Source organism: Sus scrofa, chromosome 15 (genome assembly GCF_000003025.6).
Source record: "Sus scrofa isolate TJ Tabasco breed Duroc chromosome 15, Sscrofa11.1, whole genome shotgun sequence".
Lineage (NCBI taxonomy): Eukaryota > Metazoa > Chordata > Mammalia > Artiodactyla > Suidae > Sus > Sus scrofa.
This window is the reverse complement of record NC_010457.5, coordinates 133708281-133721375: the sequence shown is the minus strand read 5'-3', so window position 1 is coordinate 133721375 and position 13095 is coordinate 133708281. Positions and strand designations below refer to the sequence as shown.

Genomic DNA, 13095 nt, shown 5'->3' with positions numbered 1-13095 from the left:
AAATGATCATCCCTGCTGGAGACGGTTCGTCCCGATGGTCCTGACCTGGGGAGGCGCCATTCACCTGCCACACCGGCCCTTTGGGAAGACTGTCACTAAGACATAAGGTGGGGTGTGGCTTCTTATCCCCCACCTGCCCCCAGCTTCTCTCTTACTTCTTGGGAATTTTGTCCTCTCCGGTATCTGCACTGTCTGTGGCGAATGCTTTGACCTCGAAGTCAACCCCACAGCACTGCAGAGAGGCAAGAGAAGAGACAGGGCAGCGGTCAGCCCCTCCCTCCCCCAGAGCTGGGGATGGGGGGTCACAGCTTGCACAGGAGCCGTTACGTGGCACCTTCTTTTTTTTTGTCTTAACCACAGCCCGTTTAGAGTTGCACCATTAAGACTAATTTGGAAGTATGCCAGTGGGGAAAAGATGGCACTAGCAGGAGAAGCACGGCACAGGCCCCAAGGCCACCAGCTGCAGGATGTGCTCCCTCTATCTCAGTAGCTGCAGAGCGTGACGAGGCATCCTGGCTGGTCTTCCGCCCCCACTACCTCACAGAGCATCCAGCATCCAGCCCACGCCCATGTTGATGTCTTTCTCAGAAGTGACCCTGCGTGGAGGTTCTGGTGGTCCACTGGCTGCAGCAGGGGGCAGACGCAGTGCTCGCAGGGCTGGCGGGGGTCCATGGACACCCCACGCTGTGTGTGATGCATTCCCATTCTGCTCTACTGGCACAAGATTCCGTTTTTCCTAAGAGCCGTTTCTGATCCACTGCACCGATTTCACAGACCACTAGCGGGCAGAACGCCCATGCTGAAAATCAGTGCCCCAGACCCTCCGTGATCGAGGCACAGGCCTGCCACTCTCTGCTCTTGCTTCCCATATCTATGTTTCTTCGGGGGGGCGCACATGCTGCATGAGGAAGCTCCCGGGCCATGTGCCACAGCAGTGACAACACTGGATCCTTAACCTGCTGAGCCACAAGGGAACTCCCCACCTTTTCATTTTCCAGCTCCCTCCCTCTTGCCGCCCTCAGGCCTGCAGTGCCTGGGTCCCAGCACCCCTCCTCCCAGCCTCACTGCCCCCTTCCTCGCTCAGAGGCCCCGGACACTATGGTCACTGCCCTCTTGCACACACTCAGCCTCTTGGCTTCCCCGCTTCGGAGCTCAGCCCCACTCTCAGCTCGGCGGCCAGCGTGATCCTCTGCAAACCTAGGTCCGACAAGCCTGCCAGTGGCTCCCATCTCTCTCAGAAAAAAGCCCCATCCCTGCAATGGTCTTCGAGATCCTTCCTGCCCCTGGCCGCCCCTCCCTGTACCTCTGTGACCTGCCTTCTCCACGCAGCACTGCTCTGCCCACTCCTCGCTGCCCCCAGAACCCCATCTCCCCACTGCAGTGCGGGCAGTTCCCTCCGCCTGGAAGATTCTCCCCATGGGTGGACCAGCGTTTCCTTGGCCCCTTTAGAGTGCTGCCTCAAACAGCCCGGACAAGCAGCACCTGGACCTCAGCTCCCAGGAGCCTCTTGTTCTGCCTGGTTCTCGTCTGCTTCTCTCCAGTAAACCTGTGGGGCCCAGGAGGGGCGGGACCTATTTTTTTGTTCCCAGGGCTGCTGGGGTTAGGAATTCCGGAAGCCAAGCGATGGCTTCGTTATGGCATCTCTCACAAGGAGAGGCTACGTTCGCAAGTCTTTTGGAGGAATGAGTGAATCCCTGGCATTCCTTCTGGAACCTACCTTCCCCACGTCTTGCGGAGCCGGCTGCAGCATCACCGAGCAGGGCAGGTAGTCAGGAAACTGTAGGAAGGAATGGCAGATCGTTCCGTTCAGAGAACATCATTCCACGTGGGTTATGCCTTCATCATGCAAATACGGGAGAAGCGCAAAGAGGGGGCGCAAGACAAAGAAACCCAAGTTCACGTGTGTTTCCAGCACCTGGAGTGGCATGAACACAGCCTTCCGAGCGTCCCACGTCACCCGTAAACACACACACATGCCAACGTACGTGCCTGATGTATGTTTTACAGAAATGGGGCCAAATGGCACACAGGTCCTGCCATCTGGTTTGCTCAAGTCACCAACCCTGCCCCTGCCCATTTCTCCCCACGGGAGATGGGAGATACCACAGGAGCCACTGCTGCCCGCGCTCCTGTGACAGCACATTTAATTCAGCCAGTCCTCTTCCGGAGCTGCCTCCTTCAAGTGGTCTTTACTCTGTTGCCATTTTTTTTACGTCTGTTTATGTATTTATTTGTTGTTGGTTTTTTTTTTTTGTTTTTTTGTTTTGTCTTTTTGCTATTTCTTTGGGCCACTCCTGTGGCACATGGAGGTTCCCAGGCTAGGGATCAAATTGGAGCTTCAGCTGCCAGCCTACACCACAGCCACAGCAACTCAGGATCGGAGCTTTGTCTGCATCTGCGACCTACACCACAGCTCACAGCAACACCAGATCTTTAACCCACTGAGCAAGGCCAGGGATCAAACCCCCATCCTCATGGATACTAGTTGAATTCGTTACCACTGAGCTGCAATGGGAATTCCTATTTGTTGGTTTTTTAAGTCATTACTAAGTTTATTTCTCAAAATATTTCCTCTGGATATAGAATATTATATGGTTAGGAGGCCCACATGGGCGTTCCTGTTGTGACTCAGCAGTAGTGAACCCGACTAGCATCCATGAGGATGCGGGTTTGATCCCTGGCCTTGATCAGTGGGTTAAGGATCCCACGTTGCCATGAGCTGTGGCGCAGGTCGAAGATGCAGCTTGGATCCTGTGTTGCTATGGCTGTGGTGTAGGCTGGCAGCTTCAGCTCCAATTCCACCCCTAGCCTGGGAATTTCCTTATGCCACGAGTTGGGCCCTAAAAAGCAAAAAAAGAAAAAGAAAAGGCGAACAAATCTTGTTGCCATTTTCACCAAGGCTGCATAAATATCCTTCAGCCACTAGCACAGTTTTATTCAATTTACACCACAGGCTGCACCGTTAGGAAGGGAAGGGAACTGTCAGGTCAAAATCACCTTTTTAAGATTTGGATACATGTTGACATGTTACCTCCAAAAGGTTATGTCGCTTCGAATTCCCAGTACCAGGTCATGGGAGCACCCAGGACAAACAAAATTTTCTAAGTGATTTTTTTTTTTTTAAAAAAGCTATGATAAAATATACTTAACATAAAACTATTTTTTTTTTAATTTTAATTATTGGGTTTTTTTTTGGCCACAATGGAGGCATGTGGACATTCCCAGGCCATAGATTGAACACATACCATAGCTGGTACCAGAACCACAGCAGTGAAAACACTGGATCCTTAACCCACTGAGCTACTGGGGAACAACTAAAACTTAACTTTTATTTATTTATTTACTTATTGCTTTTTAGGGCCAAATCTGCGGCATATGGAAGTTCCCAGGCTAGGGGTGGAATTGGAGCTGGAGCTGCCGGCCTACACCACAGCCACAGCAACGCAGGATCTGAGCCGTGTCTGTGCAGCTCAGCTGGATCCTTAACCCACTGAGTGAGGCCAGGGATCGAATCCACGTCGTCATGGACACTAGTCCGGCTCATTACTGCTGAGCCACAATGGGAACTTCTAAAACGATTTTAAGTGTACAGCTCAGTGGCATTAAGTCCATTCACTCTGGTTTGCAATAAGCCCACCATCTATTTCTAGACTTTCTCATCATCTGAGCCGAAGCTCTGTACCCATTAAACATCAATTCCCCAGTTCCCTCTGCCCCCATTCCCTGGAGGCCACCAGTCTACTTTCTGTCTCTGTGAACTTACTCCTCTGGGTCACTCACCTAAGTGGAATCACACAGCATTTGTCCTTATGTGACCAGCTACTTTCATGAACATAATGTTTTCAAGCTTCAGTCATGTAGCTTTTCAGAATTTCCTGCCTTGGGAGTTCCCGTCATGGTGCAGTGGTTAACGAATCCGACTAGGAACCATGAGCTTGCGGGTTCGATCCCTGGCCTTGCTCAGTGGGTTAAGGATCCGGTGTTGCTGTAGCTCTGGTGTAGGCCGGTTGCTACAGCTCCGATTAGACTCCTAGCCTGGGAACCTCCATATGCCTCGGGAGTGGCCCTAGAAAAGGCAAAAAGAAAAAAAAAAGAATTCCTGCCTTTTGAAGGATGCACCATAGAACTTTGGAGGAATATATAATCTTAAGACCCATAAACGTGCGAGGAAAGAGGGTAGCAGTAGCTACCCCCAAGTCAAGTTCAGGCCCAAGTCTTCAGAGGCAGGAACGCGTCCCGTGCGTAGCCAGGTTTCACCCGGGGTCACAGGAGGGGGATGGAGCGACTTCTCTACAGTGGCCCAAGCTGTGGTCAAGGCTACAGATGACGTCTTACTTCACTAGGCAATCCCATCCTGCAGGGGACTCTTTCCTGCTTCGAACTCCTCCTCGGGGCCGACCGGGGGGCATTGCTTTCTTTTTATAGACGCGCAAGTGAAGGCATGGCACGCACGTATAATTAGGTGGTCGGATGCAAGGAAATACTTAAACCATAGGTTGAAATGGTGCCTTCAAAGGCTGGGAGGCTATTTTCGAGGACTTCAAAAAAAAGACAATCACAGCCCCTACAATCTAGAATTTCCTCCAAGGGTGCAATTTGAAGGCCCGCAAATGTGAAGTCATTCCTCTGGCCCTGGTCCCTCACCGCCACCGGTCACATTACAAGGTGCTGTGGGTGAAGTGGAGAGGAGAGTGTCACCCACCGTGAGCAGGAAAGGGTACGTGTGGCCCCCCAGCTTCTTGATCAGGCTCTCCTGCAGCTTCGTTTGGGCGCTCGCGGCCCCCACGGGAGGGAACACCTGGACCTGGGAGAAGTACAGGTCCCTGCGGAAGCTCAGGCCGATCACATCGATGTCTTCCTGGCCGTAGCGGAAGGCGCAGGTCAGAGAGACGTACACTGGAAGGGAGACAGGAGGGGGTGGGCTTGCCCTGTTGGCGGGGCGCCCCTGTCCAGCCGGATCCCGCCCGCCCGTCTCAGCATCCAACTTTCAGCATCTCCTGGAGATGGGACATGAGCACCTTTCTGGAGGAGCAGCACCTGCCCTCCGGCTTATGGTAATGACTCTAAAGGGCTGGGAGTTTCCACCCATGAACCACATTATTTCACCTCCTTACTCCCCCGTTTCCCCCATCCTCCCAGCCCCTCCTCTTGACCCACCAGCTCAGGGACCTCAGGGGGGTTTTAAATAGTGTAAGTTCACTTGGGTTCTGAGGGCAGGAGGTCTGGATGAAGATGAGAATGAAGATAAGAAGCAGAGGGAAGGAGTTCCCATTGTGGCTCATTGGTAAGGAACCCAACTAGAATCCATGAGGATGCAGGGCTTTTGTTTTTTGTTTTTGTCTTTTTGCCTTTTCTAGGGCCGCTTCCTGCAGCATATGGAGGTTCCCAGGCTAGGGGTCTAATCAGAGCTGTAGCTGCCAGCCTACACCAGAGCCACAGCAACTCGGAATCTGAGCCATGTCTGTGACCTACACTGCAGCTCCCGGCAATGCCGGATCCTTAACCCACTGAGCGAGGCCAGGGATCGAACCCACAACCTCATGGATCCTGGTCAGATTCGTTAACCACTGAGCCATGACGGGAACTCCGAGGATGCAGGTTTGATGCCTGATCCTGCTTAGTGGGTTAAGGATTCCACATGGCTGTGAGCTGTGGTGTAGATCTCAGGTGCAGCTCTGATCTGACATTGCTGTGGCTGTGGTGTAGGCTGGCAGCTGTAGCTCCGATTTGACCCCTAGCCTGGGAACTTCCATATGCTGCGGGTGCAGCCCTAAAAGGACAAAAAAAAAAAAAAAAAAAAAAAAAAAAAGTAGAGGGAAACAGTGCTAGGTAGCAAAACAGAGTGTGCCTGAGCTGGCCTCGTGCCTCGAGGGGAGTTTGGGGGGTTGGGGGCGCTAAGGGACCAGGTGGAGAGGAGAAACCGCCTCCAAGAAGAAATCCTTTTCACAGAGCTGGAACCTTACTGGGCTTTCTCTCAACCAGTCGGCACTGCTGAAAATTCAATGTGATTAAACAGATGCAAATTGTGCCCCCGGGAACCAAAAGAATTATAGGAAACTGCAGGCTTATGAGGATGGGCTGTTCACAACCGTCGTTAATGTGGTAAATACAACCACACGAGCTGCTTTATTCTCCAAAGGAAAAGCAGTCAGAAGCGGTCCCCTTGGTGGCTGTGGCTGGAGGATTGCCTGTGTCTGCCCAAGGACAATGACCCCTCGCCGCTAAGCTCCGAAGGGCCACTGATCGCTTGCTTGTCCGTCACCCAACGTCTGTAAGAGGAAGGTGCCCGAGGTGACCCGGTTTTATGCCTCCTTCTCCAGGCAGCGCTTTCCTGCTCAAGCGCTGGGCTTTGGGGGTGAGAACTGGCTCTGGTGTGAGAGAGCAGGGCGCCCAGGAGGAAGCGAGACAGCAGAGGGGGCCCGTTTCTGCCCTGTCCCCTGCATGCTGACGGCCCTGCCTCTGACGTCCTCCAGGGAACAATTCCTTGTTGGTTGCCGGTAGCAACCATTCAAAAAGGCATATTTAGACTGGAACTGAGTCAGTGACATTATCCTAAGGATAACTCGGATCGGCTCCGATTTAATTCACACAATGTCATTAGCACCAAATTGCTCGCTGCGCACGTCGCAGCTGCCAGAGATCTTTGAGGGTGGTTGCTGCCGTGGTCCGGAGCCCCTGGAGTCACCAGAAAACCCACCTCCCAGCAGCCTCAGTCTCTCGCTTTTCAGATAAACCCACCGAGTCTGCGCTGGCACAGAGCGACAGGACACGGGCCGGGCTTGCAGGCCTCGGAGCCAGCAGATGGGCTCTGCCTGCCCGTCCTTGTCCTGCTCCCTCAGAAAAGGGCTGCCCTGAGCCTTCACCCCCATCGGAAAGATGGGCACAGGGAGCTCCGGTGCAAATGGGGCCCGTGACCCAAGGATCAGACAGGGGGTGTGGGCGAAAGGGCCGAGCAGCGAGGACGGGTGTGCAAGAGCCTTACACACACACACACACACGGCTTCCTCGAACCCAGCCACACGAGACCACCCCTCCACGGAGTCCTGGGAGTGCCACCTCACCTCTCTTTCCCTTCACAAGCTCAGGGTCCACCAACACGACACCATCTAAACCAAAAGAGAGAGAACAGTGAGGGGGGGAGGATGTGGAAGAGACTGGAGGCGTCTCTGTGTGTGTGTGTGTGTGTGATTGCACATCGCAGTGCAATCGTGTTCATTCTAAGAAAATCAGGAAGGGAGGCTAAGCAAAGAAAAAACACAGTCACTCCCCGTTCACACCACCCAGAAGTACCACTGTCAAGTTATTAGCACAGATGTTTTTCCAGTTGTATAAACACGTATACGAATTTTTTTTTCAGGGCTGCACCTGCAGCACATGCAAGTTCCCAGGCCAGGGGTCAATTCGGAGCCACAGCTGCGGGCCTCCACCACAACCATGGCAACGTGGGATCCTTAACCCACTAAGCAGGGTCAGGGATCAAACCCTCACGGATACTAGTCAATTTGTCATTGCTGAGCCACACTGGGAACTCTCACATATATGAATGTTTGTACTAAAAACAATGAGATCCCGCTATACATCTTATTCAGTTAACTGCTCTCCTCTCTCAGCTGTGCAGTACAAACATCTGTTCACACACACACACACACACACACACAGACAGACACACATAATATGTACTAATCTTTTTTTGGCTGCACCCGTGGCATACTGATGTTCCTAGGCCAAGGATCAAACACGAGCCACAGCAGTGACAATGCTGGATCCTTAACCTGCTGAGCCACCAGGGAACTCCAATGTGTACTAATCATTTTAATGGCCACACATTTTCTTTGTTAAATGAATGTGCCATAAAATGATTTAATCACCCCCCTCTTGTAAGGGTATTTAAGATGTTTCCAATTTTCGCCATTGTAATTAATATTGTTATGAACATCCTTAGAGATAAATCTTTGTATCTATCCATGGCAGAATTGAATTTGGGTTTTTTATTTTATTTTTTGTCTTTTTGTCTTTTCTAGGGTCATACCTTTGGCATATGGAGGTTCCCAGGCTAGGAGTCTAATTGGAGCTGTAGCCATCGGCCTACGCCAGAGCCGCAGCAATGCCAGATCCGAGCCGCATCTGCAACCTACACCACAGCTCACGGCAACGCCGGATCCTTAACCCACCAAGCAAGGCCAGGGATGGAACCCGAAACCTCATCGTTCCTAGTCGGATTCGTTAACCACTGCGCCACAGCAGGAACTCCTGAATTTGGTTTTTTTTTTTGTTGTTGTTGGCTTTTTTTTTTTTTTTTTTGGGCCGCTCCCGCGGCATATGGAGGTTCCCAGGCTAGGGGTTGAATCGGAGCTGTAGCCACTGGCCTACGCCAGAGCCACAGCAACGCAGGATCCGAGCCGAGTCTGCAACCTACACCACAGCTCACGGCAACACCGGATCGTTAACCCACTGAGCAAGGGCAGGGACCGAACCCGCAACCTCATGGTTCCTAGTCGGATTCGTTAACCACTGCGCCACGACGGGAACTCCCTGAATTTGGTTTTTGATAACACACTGCCAAATGAACTTCCAGAAAGAGTTCTACTGCAGGACATTCTCATCCTGCTGCCTAAAAATGCCAGTCTTTTACATTTGGATTCTTTTTTTTAAAGAACAGTTTGAGTTGAAATAATTACAGATTCACAGGAAGTTGCAAAGAAAGCACACAGAGGTCCCTATGTATCCTTTATCCAGTTTCTTCCAGCGGTTACATCTTAGATAATTACAGTACAATCTCAAAACCAGGAAGTTGCAAAGAAAGCACACAGAGGTCCCTATGTATCCTTTATCCAGTTTCTTCCAGCGGTTACATCTTAGATAATTACAGTACAATCTCAAAACCAGGAAGTTGACATGGGTGTCATGTGTGAATAGTTCTAAGTCATTTTATCACACGGAGATTGGCGAAACCACCAGTGCAATCTGGACACAGAACTGCTCCTTCCCCATAAAGATCTCCCTTTATAAAAGCTATCCCGGAGTTCCCGTCGTGGCTCAGTGGTTAACGAATCCGACTCGGAACCATGAGGTTGCGGGTTCAATCCCTGGCCTCGCTCAGTGGGTTAAGGATCTGGTGTTGCTGTGAGCTGTGGTGTAGGTCGCAGATTCGACTCAGATCTGCTGTTGCCATGGCTCTGGAGTAGGCCGGCGGCTACAGCTCCGATTAGACCCCTAGCCTGGGAACCTCCATATGCCGCAGGTGTGGCCCTAAAAAGACAAAGACAAAAAAACAAAAAAACAAAAAACAAAAAGCAAAAACCAAAAAAAAAAAACCTATCCCTCTGTAGGCACACCCAACTGCCTCCTCAGACTATCCTTAGCCGCCCCCGCAGCCACTATTTAGTCTTCCTTTTCTATAATGCTGCCATCTAGAGGATATTATATATCCTACTGTATAGAATCATACAGTATATGGCCTCTTGAGACTGGCTTTTTCCATTCATCAAAGCATCCTTGCAACCCAAGCTTTTGCATGGATTGGTACTTCATCCTTTTTCACTGCTGAATAATATTCCAAGAAACAGATGTGCCCCAGCTTGTTTATCCTTACTCATCTCTTGAGAGACATTTCTGTTGTTGTTGTTGCTTTTTAGGGCCATGTCCTGAGGTCTATGGGAGATCCCAAGATAGGGATTGAATCAGAGCTACAGCTGCTAGTCTACGCCTCAGCCACAGCAACAAAGGATCTGAGCCATGTCTGGGATCTACACCACAGCTCATGGCAAGGCTGGATCCCCAACCACTGAGCAAGGCCAGAGACTGAACCTGCATCCCCATGGATGCTAGTCAGATTAGTTTCCACTGTGCCACAACGGGAACTCTCAGTTGAGAGACATTTTGATTCTTTCCAGTTTGGAGCTATTACAAATAAAGCTGCTACAAATAATCACATAAAGTTTTCGTGTGAACGTAAGTTTTCATTTCTCTGGGATGCAATTGGTGGGTCATATGATAAGTATATTTTAGCTTTTAAAGAAACTGCCAAAGTATTTTCATAGAGTTGCTGTTCCTTTTACATTCCCAAGAGCAATATATGACTGATCCAGTTTCTCAACATCTTCACCAGCATTTGGTGTTATCACTATTTTTAGTTTTAGCCATTCTGACAGGAACACAATGAAATTTCATGGTAGTTTTAACTGGCATTTCCCTAATGACTAATATTGTTCAACATTTTTCTTAACTTTTCTTTCTTTTTCCTTTTTTTTTTTTTTGGTCTTTTGTCCTTTTAGGGCCTCATCCACAGCATATGGAGGTTCCCAGGCTAGGAGTTGAATTGGAGCTGTAGCTACCAGCCTACGCCACAGCTACAGCAATGCCAGATCTGAGCCGAGTCTGCGACCTACACCACAGCTCACGGCAACACCGGATTCTTAACCTGCTGAGCGAGGCCAGGGATTGAACCTGCAACCTCATGGTTCCTAGTTGGATTCGTTTCTGCTGTACCATGACAGGAACTCCTTAACTTTTCTTTTTTGAACATTTTTCCTTTTATTTTCTTTTCTTTTTTGTCTTTTTTAGGGCCGATCCCACAGCATATGGAGGTTCCCAGGCTAGGGGTCTAATCGGAGCTGCAGCTGCCAGCCTACACCACAACTACAGCAACCTGGGATCGGAGCCACGTCTGAGACCTACACCACAGCTCATGGCAATGCCAGATCCTTAACCCACTGAGCGAGGCCAGGGATTGAACCTGCAACCTCATGGTTCCTAGTCAGATTCGTTTCTGCTGCACCATGACGGGAACTCCTAATTTTAATGATTTTTATTTTTTTCCATTATAGCTGGTTTACAGTGTTCTGTCAGTTTTCTACCCAGGTACACATACATATATACATTCTTTTTTCTCACATTATCCTGCTCCATCATAAGTGACCAGATATAGTTCCCAGTGCTATACAGCAGGATCTCATTGCTTATCCATTCCAAAGGCCATAGTTTGCATCTATTAACCCCAAATTCCCAGTCCATCCCACTCCCTCCTCCTCCCCCTTGGCAACCACAAGTCTGTTCTCCGAGTCCATGAGTTTCTTTTCGGTGGAAAGGTTCATTTGTGCCGTATATTTGAGTCCAGATATGTGGTCTCATATGGTGTTTGTCTTTCTCTTTCTGACTGACTTCAATCAGTATGAGAGTCTGTAGTTTCATCCATGTTGCTGCAAATGGCATTATTTTGTTCCTTTTTTACGGCTGAGTAGTACTCCATTGTGTATAAATACCACATCTTCTTAAGCCAGTCATAAAGTCAGTATTTTAAAACACAAAACTAGCGATTGTCAGACGTCTTAAACCAGCATTAACACTCACTCCAAACTCAACTTACCCACAGGCTCCACTTGGTCGACATGGTCTATATAGTCTCTCTTCCCCAGGTAGATGGTCACCTGTGGGAAGAACAGGTCTGGTTTCTAAACGGCCAAAGAACACCAAAGTGTTCATGTTAAAATCACCAACGATGGAAATAGGTCGACTAATCTTGGATGAGGAGCCCCTGGCTCTGTGCCTCATCCATCACCTCTCTCCCTTCTTGGATGTAGGAAGAGACAATGGATTGCAGGCAAGGTGTGATCTTTCCTCAACATCATAAACTGCTCCAAGGAATTCTTCCCACCCCTTTGGATAGGCCCTGTTCTCCCCACCTTTTCCCATCAAGCCCAGGTCTGATACCAAACAGGTAAATTATTGAATTAATTGATGATATTTAGTGGGAAGTTAGACCAATGCAAATGAGGCTCCCCCTCCATCTGCATGCTGAGCCTTTTCTTTCTAGCTGTGAATGAAAGGTTTCTCCTCCTTGGTAGAAGAATTTCGGGACTGAGCACAGAGGGAGATATCCTGAAATCCTATCAGGCGAATGTCTCTGCAGATAAACCCAAACCCCTGCCCTGGAGAAGGGGGGAAGGGGTCCTGGATGGGGAGAGAAGACCATGACTTCAAAGTCCCCAGCGGCAAAGGTCTCTTTACCACGTAGGCCCTTGGTGGGAGAGCATGGGCTGGGTTCACTGTCACTCACCACTTTAACTCAGGGCACCATGAGTGCCTTGACGGTAAGAATTCTTCATTCATCCTTCAGCTATCCCAGTATCTAGTACGGTGTCTGGTACATACAGGAATTTAATCATCGGGAGTTCCCGTCGTGGCACAGTGGTTAACGAATCTGACTAGGAACCATGAGGTTGTGGGTTCGATCCCTGGCCTTGCTCAGTGGGTTAAGGATCCGGTGTTGCCGTGAGCTGTGGTGTAGGTCTCAGACATGGCTTGGATCTTGCATTGCTGTGGCTGTGGTGTAGGCCGGCTGCTACAGCTCCGATTAGACCCCTAGCCTGGGAACCTCCATATGCTGCAGGTGTGGCCCTCAAAAGACAAAAAGACAAAAAAAAAAAAAAAAGAATTTAATCATCATTTGCTAAGTGCACCAATGAGTGAGTCCATGGACCCTGGCTAGTCCCCTTCTTCCCTAAGCCTCTTAAATTCATAAATTCATATTTTTATTTCCATAAACACTCAAAATAATTGTTGTCAGCATGAAACCGTCTTTATCCACCCCTTCATTGCAGGATCCTGGAGTGACTCTCTATGGCCTCCAGGCTATTTGTATTATTGCTGTTGGAGGACCTGGGGGACAGCGTAACCAGGTGACTGGGACAAGGGTCGGGGTTTGATGGTGAAAGGAGGCTTTCTAGGCAAAAAAAGTCAGTGTGTACAAAGCCCAGAGCCAAGAGGATGCTTCCAGAACCGCCGGGGGTTTCGTCGGCAGGTGAAGGGCCACCAAAAGGATGGCAGACAGGGTCTTTCAGGACTTGACCCTGAAGAGTTTGGGAGGATGTGGAAGCAACAAGCGGGATGAAAGGCCTGCATCCAGTGTCGTTTAGTGCTTGTCATGGATCAGGTATCAAGCTAAGCACACTGACCACATGGCTTCATTTAATCCTCAAAACTACTCTATGAGTTAGCTTTAAGCCCATTTTATAGAGGAGACCACGGAGGCTTTGGTTGCATTGGCAGCAGGTGGAGAAGGCACTGGTGAGGGCAAAGCTGGTAGTGGGTGGGAGG

General features: G+C 49.8%; 1 protein-coding gene across 2 annotated transcripts in view; it reads right to left on the bottom strand.

Annotated features, from left to right (window-relative positions):
- Positions 1 to 13095, bottom strand: part of SAG (S-antigen visual arrestin) — a 36870-nt gene that overhangs the window by 20469 nt on the left and 3306 nt on the right. For both annotated transcript variants that reach the window (NM_214079.1, XM_021074678.1), the window contains 5 exon segments: positions 156 to 232; positions 1718 to 1777; positions 4703 to 4896; positions 7062 to 7106; positions 11366 to 11426. In NM_214079.1, the coding sequence (NP_999244.1) occupies positions 156 to 232; positions 1718 to 1777; positions 4703 to 4896; positions 7062 to 7106; positions 11366 to 11426 (437 nt within the window).